This window comes from Sardina pilchardus, chromosome 24 (assembly GCF_963854185.1).
Source record: "Sardina pilchardus chromosome 24, fSarPil1.1, whole genome shotgun sequence".
NCBI classification, from domain to species: Eukaryota; Metazoa; Chordata; class Actinopteri; order Clupeiformes; family Clupeidae; genus Sardina; species Sardina pilchardus.
Genome location: NC_085017.1, coordinates 12,101,952 through 12,121,336, shown reverse-complemented (window position 1 = coordinate 12,121,336; position 19,385 = coordinate 12,101,952). Strand labels below are relative to the sequence as shown.

Below are 19,385 nucleotides of genomic sequence, written 5' to 3'. Positions count from 1 at the left end.
TCTGTTTCAAGCGCAAACTCCGTTCCCATTGTTCTTACTGGCGGGAATGCGCCCGCTTGCGTGACAGACGCGGTGCGCTCTGTCACATAACCCCCCCCTCAAGAGTCTTCGTCCCCGAAGACCCTTGACAGGTAGTCTGCAGTCACATTCTCGACCCCGGCCCTGTACCGCACAACAAATCTGTACGGCTGTAGGGACAGGTACCACCGCGTTACCCGTGAGTTTGTGTCCTTCATCCGATCGAGCCACTGAAGGGCCCGATGGTCCGTCTCCAGTGTAAAGTCCTTTCCAACAAGATAGTACTTCAATGAGTCCAACGCCCATTTGATGGCCAGGCACTCTTTTTCAAACGTTGAGTACCTTTGCTCTCTGGGAAATAACTTCCTGCTGAGGAAGACCACCGGTTTCTGCTCCCCCGGCTCTCCCTGCAACAGGACGGCTCCCAGCCCCACCCCTGATGCATCAGTCTGCACCAGAAAGGGCTGTGAAAAGTCTGGACTCTGCAAAATTGGACTTTTGGTTAAACAACCCCGTAGATCATCAAAGGCCATAGCACAGTGCTCTGACCACTGCACACGATTAGGGCTGGACTTCCGTGTAAGGTCGATCAGTGCTGCTGCCCTGCTGGAGAACTGTGGTATGAAGTGCCTATACCACCCCACCATGCCCAGAAAGGCCCGGACTTGGCGCTTGGTGGTTGGCACAGGTGTCTCCAGGATAGCACTGACCTTCCCCACTTGCGGCTTGACAGTCCCCCCTCCGATGACGTAGCCCAGATAGTGCACCTCTGCCTGGGCTAAGGCACACTTTTGGGGATTGACAGTCAGGCCTGCTCTTTTCAGCCGCCCCATCACATCCCGCACATGAACCAGGTGCTGTTCCCAGGACTGGCTGTGGATCACCACATCATCAATGTATGCTGATGCGTAGTCCCTGGCCCCGTCCAGCACCTGGTCCATAAGACGTTGAAATGTTGCTGCTGCCCCCTGTAGGCCAAAAGGCATATAAGCAAACTGGTAAAATCCAAAAGGTGTCCGGAAGGCTGTGAATTGCTTTGAGCCCTCCGCCAATGGCACCTGCCAGTACCCCTTGCTCAGATCCAGGGTTGACAGGAACTTGGCATTGCCTAGGTGGTCGATCAAGTCGTCCACCCTAGGCATTGGGTAAGGGTCGAACGAAGAGATTGAGTTCAGTTTTCTGAAATCCATACAGAACCTCAGTGTTCCATCTTTCTTGGGGACAAGGACAATAGGACTGGACCATTCGCTGGTGGATGGCTCTATGACACCCATCTCCCGCATATCCTCAATTTCTTGTTTGATCTTAGGCAGAAGTTGAGCCGGCATGCGGTAACATGGGAGCCTCACTGGCCCTGGTGACTTCACCTGAATCTGATGCTCCACCAGACTAGTCTGGCCTGGGGCCTCACTGAACACTCCTGCTGGAATACAGGCCCTCAGCTCCTCCTGCTGTGCCTTGGAGAGGTGGGACAGCTTGACCCCTGCCCCCTTGGTCTGCGCCACTGGAAAATATTGTTCCTCCACTTCCTCTTCTTCCCCAACTGCCCTGGCAAACAGCTGCTGCCCCACAGGATGCTCCCTGGCCTGCCACTCCCTGAGCATGTTGATGTGGAAGATTTGGTTCTTTTTCTTTTTCCCGGGGGTGGCGATCATGTACGTGACCTTTCCTACTCGGCTAAGGACCTCATAAGGCCCCTGCCACTTGGCTAACAGGCTGCTCTCTGAGGTAGGTAGCAACAGTAGCACCTTTTGCCCTGGTTTAAAGGCCCTGTCCGTCGCTACAGCGTCGTACCACCTCTTTTGCTTGGTCTGCGCTGCCTGCATGTTCTCCTTTACCAGCTCTGTCAGCTGCTGCATCCTGTCTCGCATTCTCAGGACATAGGACAAAATGTTCATTCTCTGCTCTGGCTGCTCACCCTCCCAGGCTTCTTTGAGAACATCCAATGGCCCCCTCACTTTTCTCCCATAGAGCAGCTCAAAAGGTGAGAAGCCTGTAGAAGCCTGAGGAACCTCCCTATATGAAAAGAGGAGGTAGGGCAGCCACTCATCCCAATCCGAGCCAGTCTCTGTGACAAACTTCCTGAGCATGCTTTTAAGAGTCTTATTAAACCGCTCAACTAAGCCGTCTGTCTGGGGGTGATATGGTGTTGTTTTCAGGCCTTTTATACCCAGATACTGATACACCTGCTTCATCAGCTTCGATGTAAAGTTTGTCCCTTGGTCTGTAAGAACCTCCTTGGGTATGCCCACCCTGGACACTAACTGGAGGAATGCATTGGCCACTTGTCTAGCCCGCACATCCCTCAGTGGGAACGCCTCAGGGTATCTTGTTGCGTAGTCCATGATCACTAGGATGTACCTGTTGCCTTTGCGGCTACGCTCTAGTGGCCCGACAATGTCCATAGCCACCCTGCTAAATGGGACATCTATCACTGGCATAGACACTAATGGTGCTCGATCTCTTTTCTTGTTGGGTGCAGTCTCCTGGCATTGTGGGCAAGTTTTGCAAAAGTTCACTATGTCAGTGTACATGTTGGGCCAGTGGAACCTATCCACTATTCTTTCCCAGGTCTTGTTCTGGCCTAGGTGCCCACCCCATCCACTTGAGTGACCTAGCTCCATGACCAACTGACGCAAGTTTTTGGGAAGTACTAACTGTTCTCCCTCTTCCCCATGGCGATACAGAATGCCCCCCTCGAGCTTGAACTTGGGCCCTAGTGCATCACCCTTGTCATCCTCCACCAGGTCTTTAAACAAAGGCTGGACTGAGGTGTCTTCCCTCTGTAACTGTCTGATATCAGTTGGTATGGCCCTATCAAACTCTGCACTTAAAGTAGGCTGTGGATCACTTTCTTTTAGCTGTGTTCCCTGGAACTTCTCTCTCCTCCTTTGACTCTTGGGTTTTGGACGTGAGCCCACAGGAAAAGGTAATGACTCCCATGAACTAGCCGTAGCCCCTGCCTTACTTTGTGCCCGTGTTATTGCCATGTTACAGCTTTTCTCTGTCTCAACTAAGGAGGCTAACCCAGGAATATCTTTCCCTAGCACCACCTGGTAGGGTAAGTTATCAGCTACTCCAACTGTGACTAGGTAAGACACTCCCTCCACTTCCAGGTAAACCTCTGCTGTGGGGTACGCTACTTCATCACCATGGATACAACGTATGACCAAGTTCTTGTCTGTGTGAACCTTCTCTTGTGCTAGCCACTTACCACTAATCAGGCTTTGGCTGCTGCCTGTATCAATCAGTGCTTCTAGCTGCTTACCATTCACTTTAACCATGGTCATGGATTCCCACCCAACAGAGTCCCCACCTTCCCTCTGCTGAGGCACATAACATATATGGGTTTGCTTAGTCTTTCTACTGGGGCAGTTAGGTTTAATGTGTCCTATCTGTCCGCAATAATAACATTTAGCATCATCAGTATTTAGTTTAACACTTTTTGTTGAGACCTCCTGCCCACCCTCATTTCTGACTGATCTTTGAACATTAGGCTCTCTTACCCACCCCAGCTGGTATGGTTTCTGTCCCCGCCGTGCTGTAATGAAGTCCTCTGCTAAAAGCACGGCTTCTCTGGTCGACCTGGGGTTATGTTCTTTGATCCATAGGCAGACATCACTGTTGACCATCCGGAGGAACTGCTCCAGGACGAGCATGTCTCCGATCTCCTCTTTTGAGTGTGCCTGAGGACACACCCACTTGTTGAACAGCTCCTTCAGCCTAGTGAACAGCTCCCTGGGCGATTCACCAGGCAGTACTGGAGAGTTACGAAACTGGTGTCTGTATGTATCTGAATGTATTTCGTATTTCTCCAAGATAGCTTGTTTGACTTTGTCATAGTCCCATGAATCTGTAATATCCATAGCCAAGTAAGCTGTTCTCGCCTTCCCCGTAAGCAACGGTACCAGGTTTAATGCCCATTCAGCCTTTGGGCACTGACTGATGGCTGCAATTCGTTCAAAAGTAGCCAGAAAGTGCTCAATATCCTCGTCCCCCGCGAGGCGTTGCATTTTTGGACCCTTCCATTTGGTGAACTGCCGATCCTGCTCTGTTGCTGCTGGAGCCGTCACCGCTGCCGCTGCTTGGCCCCCTGTTGCTGCTGGAGCCGTCACCGCTGCCGCTGCTTGGCCCCCTGTTGCTGCTGGAGCCGTCCCCGCTGCCGCTGCTTGGACCCCTATTGCTGCTGGAGCCGTCACCGCTGCCGCTGCTTGGACCCCTGTTGCTGCTGTAGTAGATGTTGCCACTGGACCTGCCGCTGCTGCTGGAGTAGGTGCCGCTGTCCGACCTGCCGTCGCTGCTGCTGCCGCCGCTGCCGCTGTCGCTGCTGCTGCTGCTGCACTCCCGGTCCCTGGCCCTCCATCCCAGATCGGCGTACCTCGAGCTGGACTTGGGGCTCTGGATACTGGCGCCGACGTGGAGAGTCCTCTTCCTCTCTCCTGTCTTTCTCGCTGGACTTCGCCTTGCAGGAGGGCAAATTGTTGCGACATATTCTTCCATCGCTGTTCTTGTCTTGCTTGTTCTCGAACATAGCGTTCTTCTTGTTGCTTTTGTTGCTGCATAAATTGCATAAACATTGCTTGAAGATTGTCCAGTGTTTCCCCCTCGTCCTGCGTCTGGTCATCAGCGCTTTTCGCCTCGGTCCCGTCGTCTTTCTTTTTGTGTGCTTTTGGACCCATTTTACTTTGACATCTCCGCCTGGTCTTAGACACTTGTTGTTTTTTTTCCGCTGCCACCAAATGTAGTAATGTGTCCGTCGGATGTATAGACTCAGGTCGAGAGATGCCAAGTAGAAGATAACTTCCTTTTTTATTAGGCTACCGGTAGGTTAGACATTCAACATAAACAAAAAAACACTGATCAAACGAAAAACAAAAGATGGGACAATGCCCAATAGCTAGGCCCTTCACGCACCATACATAACACAATGTACCCTCTCACGACAGAGGCCATTCCAGACTGAAACGCTCCATACCATTATATTCCATTGGCGCCAACCAAACAGAACAAACAATCAATCAGCGCAACCCCATATTCTCTTAGGCTACACACTATATGCGCACAACACATTACTTTATAACATTCATGTGCAATCATCAATACATTACTACAGTCCCCCAAAATCACGAATAAAACAAAACAACTGAAACACCCCTGTCTCTATGAGCGCTTCCCTTATGGGAGCGCGCCCCGTCCCTTTAAATCGGTCTCACCTCCGACATTCTTGTTGCACCCCAGCACCCCGGAAGACAGGTAGCCATCAGGTAAGGTGAACACACAATACACAATACACCATACACAGACAAACATTGGTACAGTCACCGCGGTTTCATTTAAGATATAAATTCTGCGCGCACGAAACCCGCCACCACTGTCCCGACATTATGCCTTGCATCCCCCGCTACTGAAATAAAGCCATGTTTAGCGCACAGCCTATTCGCTATTTCTTCACATCATACCATGGCACAATACATAGTTATTCCTTCCTTTCCAACATATGCATTTCAACATTTAATTTCTTTGTCTCCTGTATGAGTGTACTGTATGTAATGTCTGTTTCAAGCGCAAACTCCGTTCCCATTGTTCTTACTGGCGGGAATGCGCCCGCTTGCGTGACAGACGCGGTGCGCTCTGTCACAGATAGATAAAGAGAGAAAGAGAAAGAGAGAGAATATGAGTGCATGTGTGTATTTACACACGCTTGCTTGTACTTGCATGCATGTATGCATGTATGCATGTGTGTATATTTACGGTATGTCTCATTACACAACACCTTGTGTTCAAACTGCCACCATCATCGAGAACCACAAACATGGAAGCGTCTGTGATCTTTCACGTCCTTGAACTCCCCAGCAGATGAAATGTCTCTTTATAGATTCCTGGATCGAGAGCCCAGTTTGTCTTCCTGCCAAGACCTAATTCTACTTCCTCTCAAAGCAAATTTCTTGAATCAATCTCCTGCCCAGCCAAGAGTCTGATTAGTAGTCAGTCCCGCACGATCCCACTGACCTCTCGTTTGCATCTTTGGGGACGTGCCAGATATGGCTTTTCTGTTGCGTATTAGTGATTGCAGACTCTCAGCGATAAGATGATAATGTATACAGTGCATGGCTTTAAATACAAACATGATTCTACAACCAAATGTAAACATGCTTGAAAAGCACGATTACAGATGCAGACACACTCTCTCACTCAAACCCACACACACACACACACACACACAAAACATTAAGATCCATTTACACAAGACAATCCATAAAGCTCAATCACATTATCAACCAACATGCAGACTCTCACCGTATATCAGCATGTGTATAGGCCTAGAGATCAACACTCATACTTTAACTTTTACATTACCCTTTGCATATTATTATTGCGACAATCCATGCCTATATGTACACCAGTGAAATCCATTTAAAATTAAATGGAAAATATATACAGAATGTATCAATGACTGGGGGAAAAGCTATCCAAACAAATGGTTTCAAATTTAGGTCCATTTAATGATCTCTGGGATAATACTGCAGCCACTTCTTCTTGACACTAGATGGCAGCCAGTCACATCATATTATCTTCCCATGAAGGAAAAAGCCTCAGTAGCCTACTCCATCACTGCAGAGCACCTCGCAAGCCTGTCCCTTCCATCAACTGGGCTCCAAACTACATCAGATGTATGACACCAGATGACTAAACATTAATCTCTCGGTCTATCAGCCTGTCTAGTCCGCCTTTTCCTCCATTCTTGCAATAGCCTGAGCCTCGGCTATCCTTAGTGTTGGAGTGGCCTACTATGACAGACTCTCAGCCCCTCTTGAGAATTCTGGCAGACAATACAGGAATTGATGAGAGTGTCGAATGTAATTAGAAGGGATGGAACGTCTGTGTCAGGGCCGGAATAATGAGCTTTTGGCGGATCGCTCGATCTCCGCTAGCACCGCCATCTCGAGGAAAATGCCAAAGCACGGCCCCGCCATCGCCAACAGCTGTCAACACGCTTCTTATCACCCGGGAGACGTGGCGTGAGCTGCGTAGCGATAGCATCTCTCCAAGGACAAGCGACCCTGCAAAACTTTTTGGGCCTCCCGGACCCTAGACAACGGAAACTTCTTGGTGCATCCTCAGACAAAAGCAGCGCTGAGTGACAGTCTCATGACAGTGACACTTTTGGATTGAATAAACTTCATTAATCCCCAACGGGGAAACTGATTCGCTACCATGGACCACGTACAGCAACAGGACGGCAATAAGACAAGTGCAGCAGAATGTACAACATACTGTACAACAATAACGACATACTGTAGACACAGAGCACCGCATAGCACCATCACCCCCCCCCCCCCCCCCCCCATCACAAAATCCTATAGAATTCAGATTTTGGATCCACAATCCTATAGGATTGTTGCTTTTGGAATCCTATAGGATTTTGGTTCCCAAATCTGACTGGAATCCTATAGGAATGGGCTTTTTTTATGGATAGGGTGGATAGTTGTAGGGCCCTACGTTTATTGCACATGCAGCATCACTGTTGATCTCTACACGGCCTCACCTGTAACGACTGTGCTGACTACTCTTTGTATAGCTCATTTGTTTACCTGTTTTCATAAACTTCAGGCAGGTGCTCACCAAACAAAGTACAACCGCTTGGAGCACCTCAGCTGATTATTCTCAGAGCTCCATTATTAGTCAGCACTCAACAGTGCCCTAACAGACTCACAAGGTTGAGATAATTGCTTTAACAGACACATCGATGCTGCAATCACCCTCAACCCAAAGGACTCCCTGGACAAATCCAGAGAACACCTGCTGCTGCCCTCTTCCCCTCTCAGCGGCTTTCCGTGTCCAGAGTCACCGCCGCCCATAAGCTATGAATTATGGGAATAATGTCCTCATGCTGTTAATAATGCCCAAGTCTGAGGTGATAATGTTATTTGTCTGCTCTGTTTTCTCATTAACCCTGAGCACAGCGATGACAATGTGGCCACCCAGGCCCCTGGCTCTCCACCGCAGCTATTCCAAGGATTGTAATTAGCGATATTGGAAGCGTCTGACGGCTGACGAGCGCTGTTAATATCGGTGTCAGTTATGGAGAAATGTGACGGGGGGGAGATGCATGGACTTTGACAGGCTCATAATAACCTCCTCGGCTGCTCTGAGGGTGACAACTTTCCCTTTGCTTGTGTATTTATTATTAATAATAAAAATCTAATTATGACTGGCAAATATCATTACATGCATGAGCGTAAAATATGGGGGGATGCATCAAAACCGGCCAATTCCAGCCCCAATGACCATAGCACCATGATGAATGAAACTGTTACAGGGCATGATGAAGGGGCTCAACACCCCCCCCCCCCACACACACACTCACTCCAAATTTTGTCCTTCATTACATGACAGTGAAAAGGCCAGAGACAAAGATCACAGGTGGAGTGAGAGGAGAGGTGGTATAGAAGGGAAGATGGCCTGGGTAAGTATACATGAGTGCTTTTTGGCCTGACTGTGAACTTCCGAGTAAAATATTGAAACATCGAGAATTACCCAAGTAAGGTATGAATTATGTCAATTTAAAAGTCGTCCATTCAGTTAGTCAATCAATTATTCATGCACTCATGATTCTCTCTCTCTGCTTCTTCTTGTTGCATCATTGAGAAATGATTTAGGAAATCTGTGCCCTATGAAGTAGCTTGTGCGCAGTGCCTGATGACGATAGACTATTTTTCCACACACACAAGCTATTTCAAGCAACAACTGTTAGGCTACATGATTAACTGTAACAACTGTGTTTCCACAACACACACACACACACACACACACACACACACACACACAAATAAAGTAATTGAAGCAATTATATTCCACTTTCGTGAGTCACTTTCCCAGATGCTGCCTTTGTCACACACCGGTCACGTTCGAGGATCTCTGGCATTTAAGAGTCTAGACACAGTCACTGATATCACAGGCTCTGCACAAGCACTCTTACAAACCCCTTCTCTGGGGAAACACTCTCTGCTAAAATTCCCCTTCTCTCTGACCTACTTTTCCAAGACGCCGCTCCGAACGTTCAGAACTTTTTCCCTGAGAAAATGCATGGCTAACCTAGCGGAGGAGGGGGGTGGGGGGGGGGGGGGGGGTTAAGAGGATTTGCCCTTAGAGTTATTAAAGGAAACTGTTTAATCAAAACAGAGCAAATTTGTAACTTGGAGAAAAGGAAGAAGAGGAGGAGGAAGAAAGAATATAAAATCTCCACAGAGCTGGAGATTTATAGGAATAACTGATTAGCAAAAAGTGTTAAACCAGAAAACTGCAAGTGTGCAGCTAATACGAACACAAGCTAAAGAGCAAGAACATGAAAGCTGTGTGCAGGGTGCTATTTCAGTCCTGACAGTTGCGAAGATAACTACAGACAAAGTAGGCAGCCGCTCCAAACCCACCCACCACCTCAGTCTTTCGCTCACTTCCCTGACATCCTCCATACAGAAAGCCCACCAGCACAGCAGGCCACCTTATAATGATGTCTGGACTTCATGTTTGAGAATAAAGAGAGCAGCCTTTACAAAAGACCTCCAGCCATCTTCAAACAGGTTCCTTTATCCCTGTCTGTGTTGCATCATTGAATCATACATGGTCACGTTCAGATTGATGTGGTGGGCTGAAACTCCATATTTCAGAAATGTCGAGATAAATTTACAGGATGTGACAGTGGATATCACTAAGGGAAACAGGGCTGGTCTAGGCTTGGCTTGGCTGAGACAATTTAAACTCACTCAAGTATGCTGCTAAGTGGGGCATAAAGACATGAACACACACACACACACACACACGTACTGTACACACACACACACACACACACACACACACATAGAGAGAGAGAGAGAGAGAGAGAACAAACAATGAGAGAAAGAGTCCTCATCACAACTGTGCATTTGCTTCTAGAACAGCAATCCTGAGAACAGAAAGAAGACGTGAGAAGGACCTGTCTTGCTGAAACCACAGCAACATACACTGCAGCCAAGACCAACAGCCACGCCGACCCTGCTCTGCAGATAAACAAACCTGACAAGGCTTTAGAACCAACAAAATAAAAGAAAAAATGGAAGAAAAATAAACCAAGAGGCAGACTCAGAGATCAGATTTAGCACCAAGAGCCTCCATCACCAGACATCCACTTCCTTTTAAATCCCACCAAAAAAACACATTCCCCACAATACCCTATAACAGGAAGCAGGAAGTTGTACCTGAACATTCTGGGGCAGGTCCCTCTTCTGGAGGGCGGGAGAGGGCTCGGCAGAACCCAGTGGGGTCACACCTCCGTTCCTCAGCCTCTCCGCTGACGGAGATTTGGGCACAGTCCACACCGGGAGGCAATCTACATGGACAAAACAAACAACAAGAGCGTCAAAATCACACACATACAGACACACACACACACACACACACACACATACACTCAGAATCACAGAAGGAACTCAAAGTGTCAGTCAAGTACTACCAATGCCTTCCCCGATCAATGAGAGGTCATTGCTCTTTGGCCAGGTCTCTGGCACTTACATCCACCCTGGTAGAGTGCATTGATTGATTATTGATTGAGTATTGATTGCCTCAGTCCTCCCACCACCACCCAGATATTGCAGGAGGTTGCAAAGCAAGAGTCGGTACCTCGGTAAGGAGGTGATTCTGAGAAATCACCGAACAAAACAGAGGAACTAGACATTGGAACTCGGAAGGACTTACAGAACTTTCCATGTTATTCAGATGTGCCATTTCACAACTGGCACAAGAGTCATTTAGCCATTTAACATATTCAGGTTGATGCATACGAGTCTACTGCTTGAATTTGGAGCAAGTTTTTTTTATTTTTTTATTGAGTGACTACATTCAGTATTAGTCACTTTCAACCACATTCAGTATCTATTAATGTATCAATTGAATTAATTTAGATGTGATATGGTCACGTGAAGCACACTTGTGTCATTGCCTCTTGTCCCGTAGTGAGCGCTAGGTTGGAAAGATGGAGGGATCACTAGTATGAAGGACTGTTCACACCTAGAACAATCACTATAGTGGCAATGGTATCTCTCTATCGTATACAGCATGAGTGCTGTTATCTTTATCCATTACCCATTGTGTGGATGTTGCCATTCATATTAGTTACAGTAGAGCTATGCTTTTTGCAGTTATTGTCAGTTAACATTCTTGCCGTTAACGGTCCTTTAGACGTTATCGTTAAGTGCATATAACTTTGTATATTGCTGTGCAAATGAAATAGGTTTTATGACTGATTTCACTTGAGTGAGGGACTACAGTAGGTGGCCTGTAATTAGATTTTTTTAAACAGTGGATGTAATTCACACTTTAGCAAAACTAAATGGCAGATCTGGTCAGGAATGATGATGTGTTGAGTGTTGGGACTCTTAATTAAGTGTTCTTCACACAGCTATGAATAGGTTTTGCACTGGGTACAAATCCGTGATAAAGATGTCCTAAATTCTAGAAAAACTGGAAACCTAAGCCTTAGGATACTAACGAAACAAGCCTGCTCTTCTCTCTGCGTCAAGAAATCGTCACCACAACAAGTTCGACCTCATACAGGAAGTTGTTAAATAGAGTGCAGCCAAAAAGACACCAACTCAGCCACCATCTCATCTGCTCAGAAAAGCACACCTACCCACTCACTCACCCACCCAGGCAGCCAGCCTTCACTGTCTGTGTAAATCTGCAGCCAGTCAAGGCATAAATGTCTCGACATTATGAGCGAGGGGCAATCTGCTAAGAAGGCCTGAGGTCTGCCCAGATGGTGTCAGCCCTGACAAACTGCGGGACAACATGGTGGAGACCCATCAGCTGATTTGATGTTCTACATAGATCAGTCTGAGATACGTCTAAAGGCCTGAAATACACCATTTTAAAGAACAAGTATCTAAATCTCAGTACAAAGTGCTATTTATGACAACTGTTAGTATCTGAAGTAGTTAGAATGATATATGTCCTGGTGGTCATATTTAACAACCCAAAGGTGAATACTTGGTTTGTTTGGAATGTATGGTTTGTTTGGAATGTTGCTTTGTTCCCGCCCCCTGTCTGTTCCAAAACAGGGTTGACCAGGTGACCAGACTTGAAAGAGTAGCAGGCACACACACCACACCAGGCAGAGGATAGGCGTGCCACAGCATACATGCATGCAAGTCGCATACATGTGGAGAGAGAGCTCAGTCAATCCAGATTAGATCAGATCAGATCAGATCAAACATGGACGCCACATGCAGATACCATATACACAGACGGCGAAAGCTTTTGATCTGGAGTTACCTTTCGGATTGTTTCCACTCCTTTTCAGTCCTCTATGCAAGCTGCATGGACCAGAAGCCCCCCACCCCACGACCCCCATTCTTTACAACCTCTTCCTATTCCGAGCCCTCCAAACCTATCCGCTTGGGCTCTCCTCAGAGTTAATAACAGGGCGATAGCATGCCAGCATCCTTCCCTAAGTGCCACTGGCACAGCCACACAGCTTGCTCCCACTTCCGTTCAAAGCATTCAGGGTTTAGCCCCAAACAAACAAACAAACAAACAAACAAACAAAAACAACCCTCTGCTCTCTTGGCCCCGGCTTCTTTTCTCCCTAATGGACTGTCATCTCCACCGAAGGGGAATATCGTGTAACACTGCGGGTCGACCAGAAGCTCAGGCCAAGCGAGAAGGAGCAGCCAAAGACACCCTCTCTCTCTCTCTCTCTCTCTCTCTCTGCATCAGTAGCTCTGCAGGGAGAAGCGCACAACAGGAGAGATGCTCCTCGTCAGTAGCGTTCGGGACGTACTGAAGTCACAATGCAGGGCCTTGCGTTGCGTTGCGTTGCATCCACTAGTGTCGGGAGGATCTCTATGAGCCTTATGCCAGTCCTGGTCCTGCCATGCAATGGGGGGGGGGGGGGGGGCGGGGGATGGGGGGGCGCAGGAGCAGGCCATGACTGTCCAGTTCTGCAACTCTGGGGAGCGGGAGGGAACCACGACTGTGGCTTTCAGGACCAACGCCATCCTAGAGACACTAGCCCTGAACGCCACAGTACCCATTCCGCACGCCAGCTTGGCAGCACTGGCATCTCAGCGCACCTCGCCCTCTCCCTCTCTGCCAAACTCTCACCCTGCGCAAATGAAGGCACGGGGACGCAGAGCGCAGAGAGCTAGGAAGAGGAAGGGACACGGTGAGACCTGGCCGAGGTCTCGGAGGGTTCGGCCGCGGGCGAGTCCACGCACGAGGCGCCACGCAGGCAGCGGAACGACGAGGACTTTTTATACTTGCGGCTGGGCGGTCCGACTCCACAACAGCCTCGGCCCATCACGCAGGGCAAGGCGACTGCAGACACAGACAGAGAAAGGGGCAGAAGGGAGGGGGGGGAGGAGAGAGAGGTGGTGTGAGGTGGACACCCCGTGCCCCCCTGTGGGCATGGTGAAGCAGTGGGCAGTGTTTTGCCGCCCGACAAACTGGGCCAGCCCGGGTTCGTCTCCCGTACCCACCACTGAGAATCTGTGTCGATTTGGGATAAAAGCTCCGTCTAAATAGTGATCACTTTACTTTAAAACCACCTTACCCTCCTGCATGATTCGAGGCACGCTTCAAAAGTCCTGTCACTCCCGGAGTCCCGATTGCCAGTGGTCAGATCCCGTGGAGGTCAGAAAGAGAGCCAGCCTTTGGTTGGAGGAAGTTTGCTTTGAAAGGTTTTTATTGGATCTGATTATATTGTTATATTGTTGTTTTTGTCAGCTGGAGGAGTTTACAAGGCATTTGACTTTTTTGGCGTTAGGCACCTCTGTGAAGCTCTTTGGCATAACATTCTCTTGACTCTGGGAATTAAGTGCATAGTAAGGAAACCTTTTGACAGTCACTCTTCATTTCTTCAATCCTCCATTTGTGTTTTTCTCTGTATTCTCTCCCGCACACACACAGACACACGACCACACACAGACACACGACCACACACAGACAAACACACACACACACACACACACACACACACACACACACAATATTCTTATGTGGACATACCAGTGGCTTGCCACTTGTGGTTGTAAACAGTGTTGACAAATGTTACACATAAACACAGGCAAATCTATAACATTTGAGTCAACAACAGAGGAAATGGATGAAGAATAAAACAACAGATCATCAATATATAAAGATATAATAACATGGAAACAATGATGGAGAAAAAAAAAACACAACTCACACAAACATGTCAGCAACAGCAGCAACAACAACAACAACGACAACAACAACAGACGACGACAAACAACAAACACAAACAAACCACCAAAAAATGCCGACATGCACTTTCAACAACATTTATTGCATACATTCAGCTGCAGTGGTCCTGAGAGGGAAGGACAGAGGCCGCAATCTACCTCCACAGTGCCCTTGCCAGGGTCCGGGGGCCCCAGAGGGAGCAACAGGGGTGGGCCCAGGGCGGACTCACCAGAGGGTGGGTCGCGGGCGGAAGGTCCAGGCCTGGTGGTGGTGGTGGGGGTGGAGCCCTGCTGGTGGTGCTGGTGATGGGGTTGCTGTTGGTGGTGTTGTTGGTGTTGGTGGTGTCCGTGTCCGGAGCTCTGCTGCAGGATGCTCAGGCACTCCCCCAGGCAGCTGAGGGTGGCGGCGGAGGTGGCCTTCAGGAGAAGGAGGTCCTGGTCCAGGCAGGAGAGAGGCCCGCGGGTGGGGAGGGACTCGATGGACTGCACCAGGCTCTTCTGCTGGCCCTCGGCCTGCGACATCACCTGCAGGGAGGACGGAGAGACAGAGAGAGAGAAGTATGTGTGAGAGATGTGTTGGATGGAGTGAGTGGGTGAGAGAGAGAGAAAGAGGAAGAGAGGGAGAGAGAGAGGATGAGATTGAGAGGGAGGGAGGAAGGGAGGAAGTGGCAGCAAAAGAAGGGAGGAGAGAGGATGGAGCACAAAGAAAGGAGAGAGAGAGTGAGAGAGAAGGATAGAAAGAAAGAGGACTGAGTGTGAGAAAGGGAGACAGAGAGGAGAAAAGGAAAGGGGATGAGACAGAGAGAAAGGGAGAAAGGGAAGGGGGATGAAAAGGAAGGAGAGAGCCGAGGGAGTGTGAAGGATGGAGGGAGAGAGGGAGAGACAGAACAAAATGAAGGAAGGTGAGTTGGGGTGAGGAAAAAAGAAAGGAGGGGAAGAAATAATTAGCCAGAGAGATAAAGTGTAAGAACGAGGGGAAAAGGAGCCGTGACAAAGAGAGAAGGGGAGAGAAAGAGAGAAGGAAGGACATGATGGGAGGAAGGAAGGAGAGAAAGAGAGAAGGAAGGACATGATTGGAGGAAGGAAGGAGAGAAAGAGAGAAGGAAGGACATGATGGGATGAAGGAAGGAGAGAAACTTTCAAGCGAAGGACAAAGAGGAGAGAAGAACTTGTGAATTCTCACTTGAGCGAGACCCGGGGAGTCTTTAAATGTCACCGCCCCTCTGATGAGTCCTTCTCATTCCACTTCATTTGCCCCATTCTCAGAGTGCTCCCTCTGCCACCACTTCAATAAACCACCGTCTGCTGCGGACACTTGGCCCTCATATCTGACATCTCCTCATTCCTCTGCCACAGCCAAGGACCTTCTGAGACATCAATAAAGTAACACTGCCATAGCGCGCTGTCCGACACCACAGCTGAACTCACAGAACTTCCATTCTTCCAGCACCTCTACACTGCCACCCGTTACGCCAAGAGGCAGATGCGCTTAGATTAAAACCTCCATCTCTATCGGGCGGAGGGCTCCGAGGTTGACAGTGACCGATGAGGGCTCTAATGATGATTAATATCTACTGTTGGTTTGGTCATACAGCACAATGCATCTTTCTCTTGCGTGTCTGTCTCCTTCTTGCCCAGCTCTAATTTGTTTGGGCTCAAATCTCTTTTTTTCGTGTCTAGCTGCGGGTGTCTTAAGCTTCTGTCTGAATGTTTTGTACCGACCTTGCCCTGATCGCAAAAGGGGGGTCAGACACGCAGCGGGGATCTCTTCAACCCACTCACAAACGCTTCCTCAGAAGCCCCATTCCTAATCTGTGACCGGGCTTCTAAAAATGTCTGCTCTGAGTGAGCGTTGGCTGGGGTGGGAGATTCCCTTGAAGTCTCCAAGGTCTTGTCATCCACATTCGGCAATCAACGTAGCTAGCATGTAGCATGAGTCATGGCATAGTGAGAGAGCGCCCACGTAGCTGCACGATGAGAGCCACTCACAGTTTATAGATCATCAGAGTAATCCCTTGGTCACTAGGGTGACACAGGAGAGAAGCAAAGACAGTTGCTATTAATGTTCAATGAGAGTTGTCAGCTAAAAAGCAAGTGGTCTTTGCTTCAACAAGAGGGTACACAAATAGGCTAAAGGTCTATTTTTATGTCTATTGTGGAGTGGTAGGACATGCTGACTACAAATGGGAGTGAACGCAGCGTGACAAACGTTACAAAACAACCGAGCAGTTTTGTGTGGCCTACTGGTTTATTTCTGTTATCTTTTTTTCCCTAGCTGAAACAGATTTAGTGTGCCAAGATCTGGGTTATTTGCAATGAGCAAATGAATGGATGGCAGGGTTATTTGTGATGCTACACTCTTAGAATAAACCGTGCTATATAGAACCAAAAATGGTTCTATTGCATGCTTCATATATGGCACCCCTAAATGGTTCTTTACACCATTTTGAAGGATTCATCAAAGGAACTAAGGGTTCTCTAAAGCGAGTGTAAGAGAGTATAACTGATTGGACAGCTGGGTTATTCTGTGAGCCTATGCAATATGAATGGATCCAGCAAAGTCCTCACACAGCGCTCACCGCATCCTTCATCCGCAGATGTGTGGACATCTCGTCTGAGTTTTTAACACACGCATGGCCCCCTCTTCTCCCATGTGAAGAGATGGAGGGATGAGAGTGCTGCTTTCAGCTGCAATAAATCCCATTTAGCTAATGGGCCAAAATGCTGCTCTCCAAACATGAACAGAAACAGATGAGCTTCTGCTGCACCACCGGAGAAATATGACACAGATGATATTACCGTATACGTTTCTCTCTCTCTCTCTCTCTCTCTCTCTGTCTGTCTCTATCCCTCACTCTCTCTCATTTAGAAAGGGAAGAGGCAGCAAAAGTAAACCTGCTCACCCTAGGATATTTCCGGATCGATGTTTCCTAATACGAGCCAAGAGCGATTGGCTGGGTGATGCGATGTGACCTACATTTCGCTCAATCTGAATGATGAACACGCACGGAGCCTTGGCACACGTTGGAGCGGAGAGAAAGTGGTCAAAATAAAGGGAGTCCTTTAAAATGATCCCTATAGCCATTCAAGTGAACTCACTCAGAGAAGCTCTACCCTGGTATGCTACAATGAGTAAGCCACACTAACACACAAGCACACACTCATGCACACTTGAACACACACATTTTTGGGGCTGTGGTGTAATTGATGGTGTAGGTAATGATGAGGAGCACAGGAAGTTAGCTCCTGAGATTCACTGATGGGATGTTCAGTGTCTTTAAGCAGCCATCCAAATAAAGCATTACCAAAAACCCAGAAATAAACAGCCTGATATTTTCCCTCTTACAATCACACTCCCACGGCTTTCACAGCTATCAAGATGTTTACCACCAAAGATAACCCACGCTAGAGCCACGACTGCCTCAATTCCATATGGAGATTCACAGGCCTCCACAGACTTGGGCAGCAATGCCAGTGCAAATACATAGCAATCTAACTGATATTGAAGTCACAGTGCATTGCTTTTCACTTAGTCATAGCCTTCACACAAAGTGACAGTATTGTTAGTTACTATTAAACTCAAGAGCCAAGGTATCAAGCCCTGGTACAATTGCTTCCCATTTTGAAAAGAAGGCCAGTCCTTGTAGTATAGACCCAGGATGCTGTGTAAGTGCCCTAAATCGACTGGATAATCTGCCTGTATTGTTGCCTGTCAAGTTGTATACAGTATGAGTGTGTGTGTGTGTGTGTGTGTGTGTGTGTGTGTGTGTGTGTGTGTGTGTGTGTGTGTGTGTGTGTGTGTGTGTGTGTGTGTGTGTGTGGTTTTCCTTCAGAAATGCACATCAGGCCAAAATGGTACAGAATGCTGGCCTTGAAATAGATTTCAGAACAAAATAAATAGCATTCTGCAGCAATACTGAACAGAGTGTGGAACAGAGTCAAGAACACAGTATGGAACAGAAACGAGTAAAGAATGCAGTGCGGAACAGAGCTATATAAATTCTCAGAAGACCTCTGGAGGCAGCAGTGGATGTCTTGGGCTCAGCAGCAGCAAAACAACTTAAGATGAGCTCGGCTCGTAAATAAAGTGAATAATGCAAAACTACGTACAGTACTATCAAAGCTTAAAGCTCATGGTGCCTCACAGCTCCGTGCAGAAACGCTGGCGCAAATACACAGCAATCTTACTGATAGTGAAGTCGCAGTGCACTGCTTTTCATTTAGTCATAGCCTTCATACAAAGCCACAGAACTGTTACTATTAAACTCAGAGCCCAGGTATCAGGCCCAAGGGCTTTAGCATCTTGCTATACCTGTTGTTCCTTAAGAATACGCCACTTATGTGTGAGCGGCCTCAAGATTAATTGTCGAGATTAAAAGAGATTACTTTCAAGATTATAAGGGCAGTACCAGGGAGCTGGGAAGAACTTTCACAAACACACCTCATGTTCCCCACCCACCCTTACAAATATGTTGTTCATACATTTTTACGTTTAATTCTTATTTAAGTCTTTTTATTGCCTTTGTCTTCTTGCTATCTGCACACAGACATACGGTACACCCAGACACAAACCACCAGACACACACACACTAGAGAGAGGAGGGGGAGAAAGAGAGAGGAGAGAAGAGACATATACACACTAATTGACCCAGACAGCCCTCTTGGTCAGTGTCTCTTCCAGGAAGCCCAGAACAGCCGCTCTCTTCTGTACGTAAGTGGAGGTGGACTGTAAAGCCGTCACCGGGTCGACAGGCCTGAAACACTACAACATCACTACAGCATCACTATTGCATCATCCATCACTACCAAATCACTACAGCATCATCCATCACTACTCCATCACTACTCCATCGCTACTCCATCATTACGCCATCACTACTGCATCACTACAGCATCACTACTCCTTCATCCATCACTACTGCATCACTACTCCGCCGACTACACAACATACAACTCTCATCTCTCTACACGCCCTGCCATTCAATAAGGTGCCTATTTATCCAAGTTAATACAAGAATTCAAACTGAAGAGAACCATAATAAAAAAAAGGTTTTAATAATAAAGTTATTAACAATAAAGCTTTCTCATAAGGGATTATATCACTTGAAATCACAATAACCAAAACCAATA

At 47.8% G+C, this 19,385-nt stretch overlaps 1 protein-coding gene across 1 annotated transcript in view; it reads right to left on the bottom strand.

The window, feature by feature from the left end:
• Positions 1 to 19,385, bottom strand: part of LOC134072270 (oxysterol-binding protein-related protein 10) — a 96,193-nt gene that overhangs the window by 23,155 nt on the left and 53,653 nt on the right. The window contains exons 6-7 of the mRNA XM_062528866.1: positions 14,486 to 14,780; positions 10,254 to 10,384 (exon numbers count right to left, since the gene is read on the bottom strand). Coding sequence (XP_062384850.1) covers positions 10,254 to 10,384; positions 14,486 to 14,780 — 426 coding nt within the window. The remainder of the gene's footprint in view (positions 1 to 10,253; positions 10,385 to 14,485; positions 14,781 to 19,385) is intronic.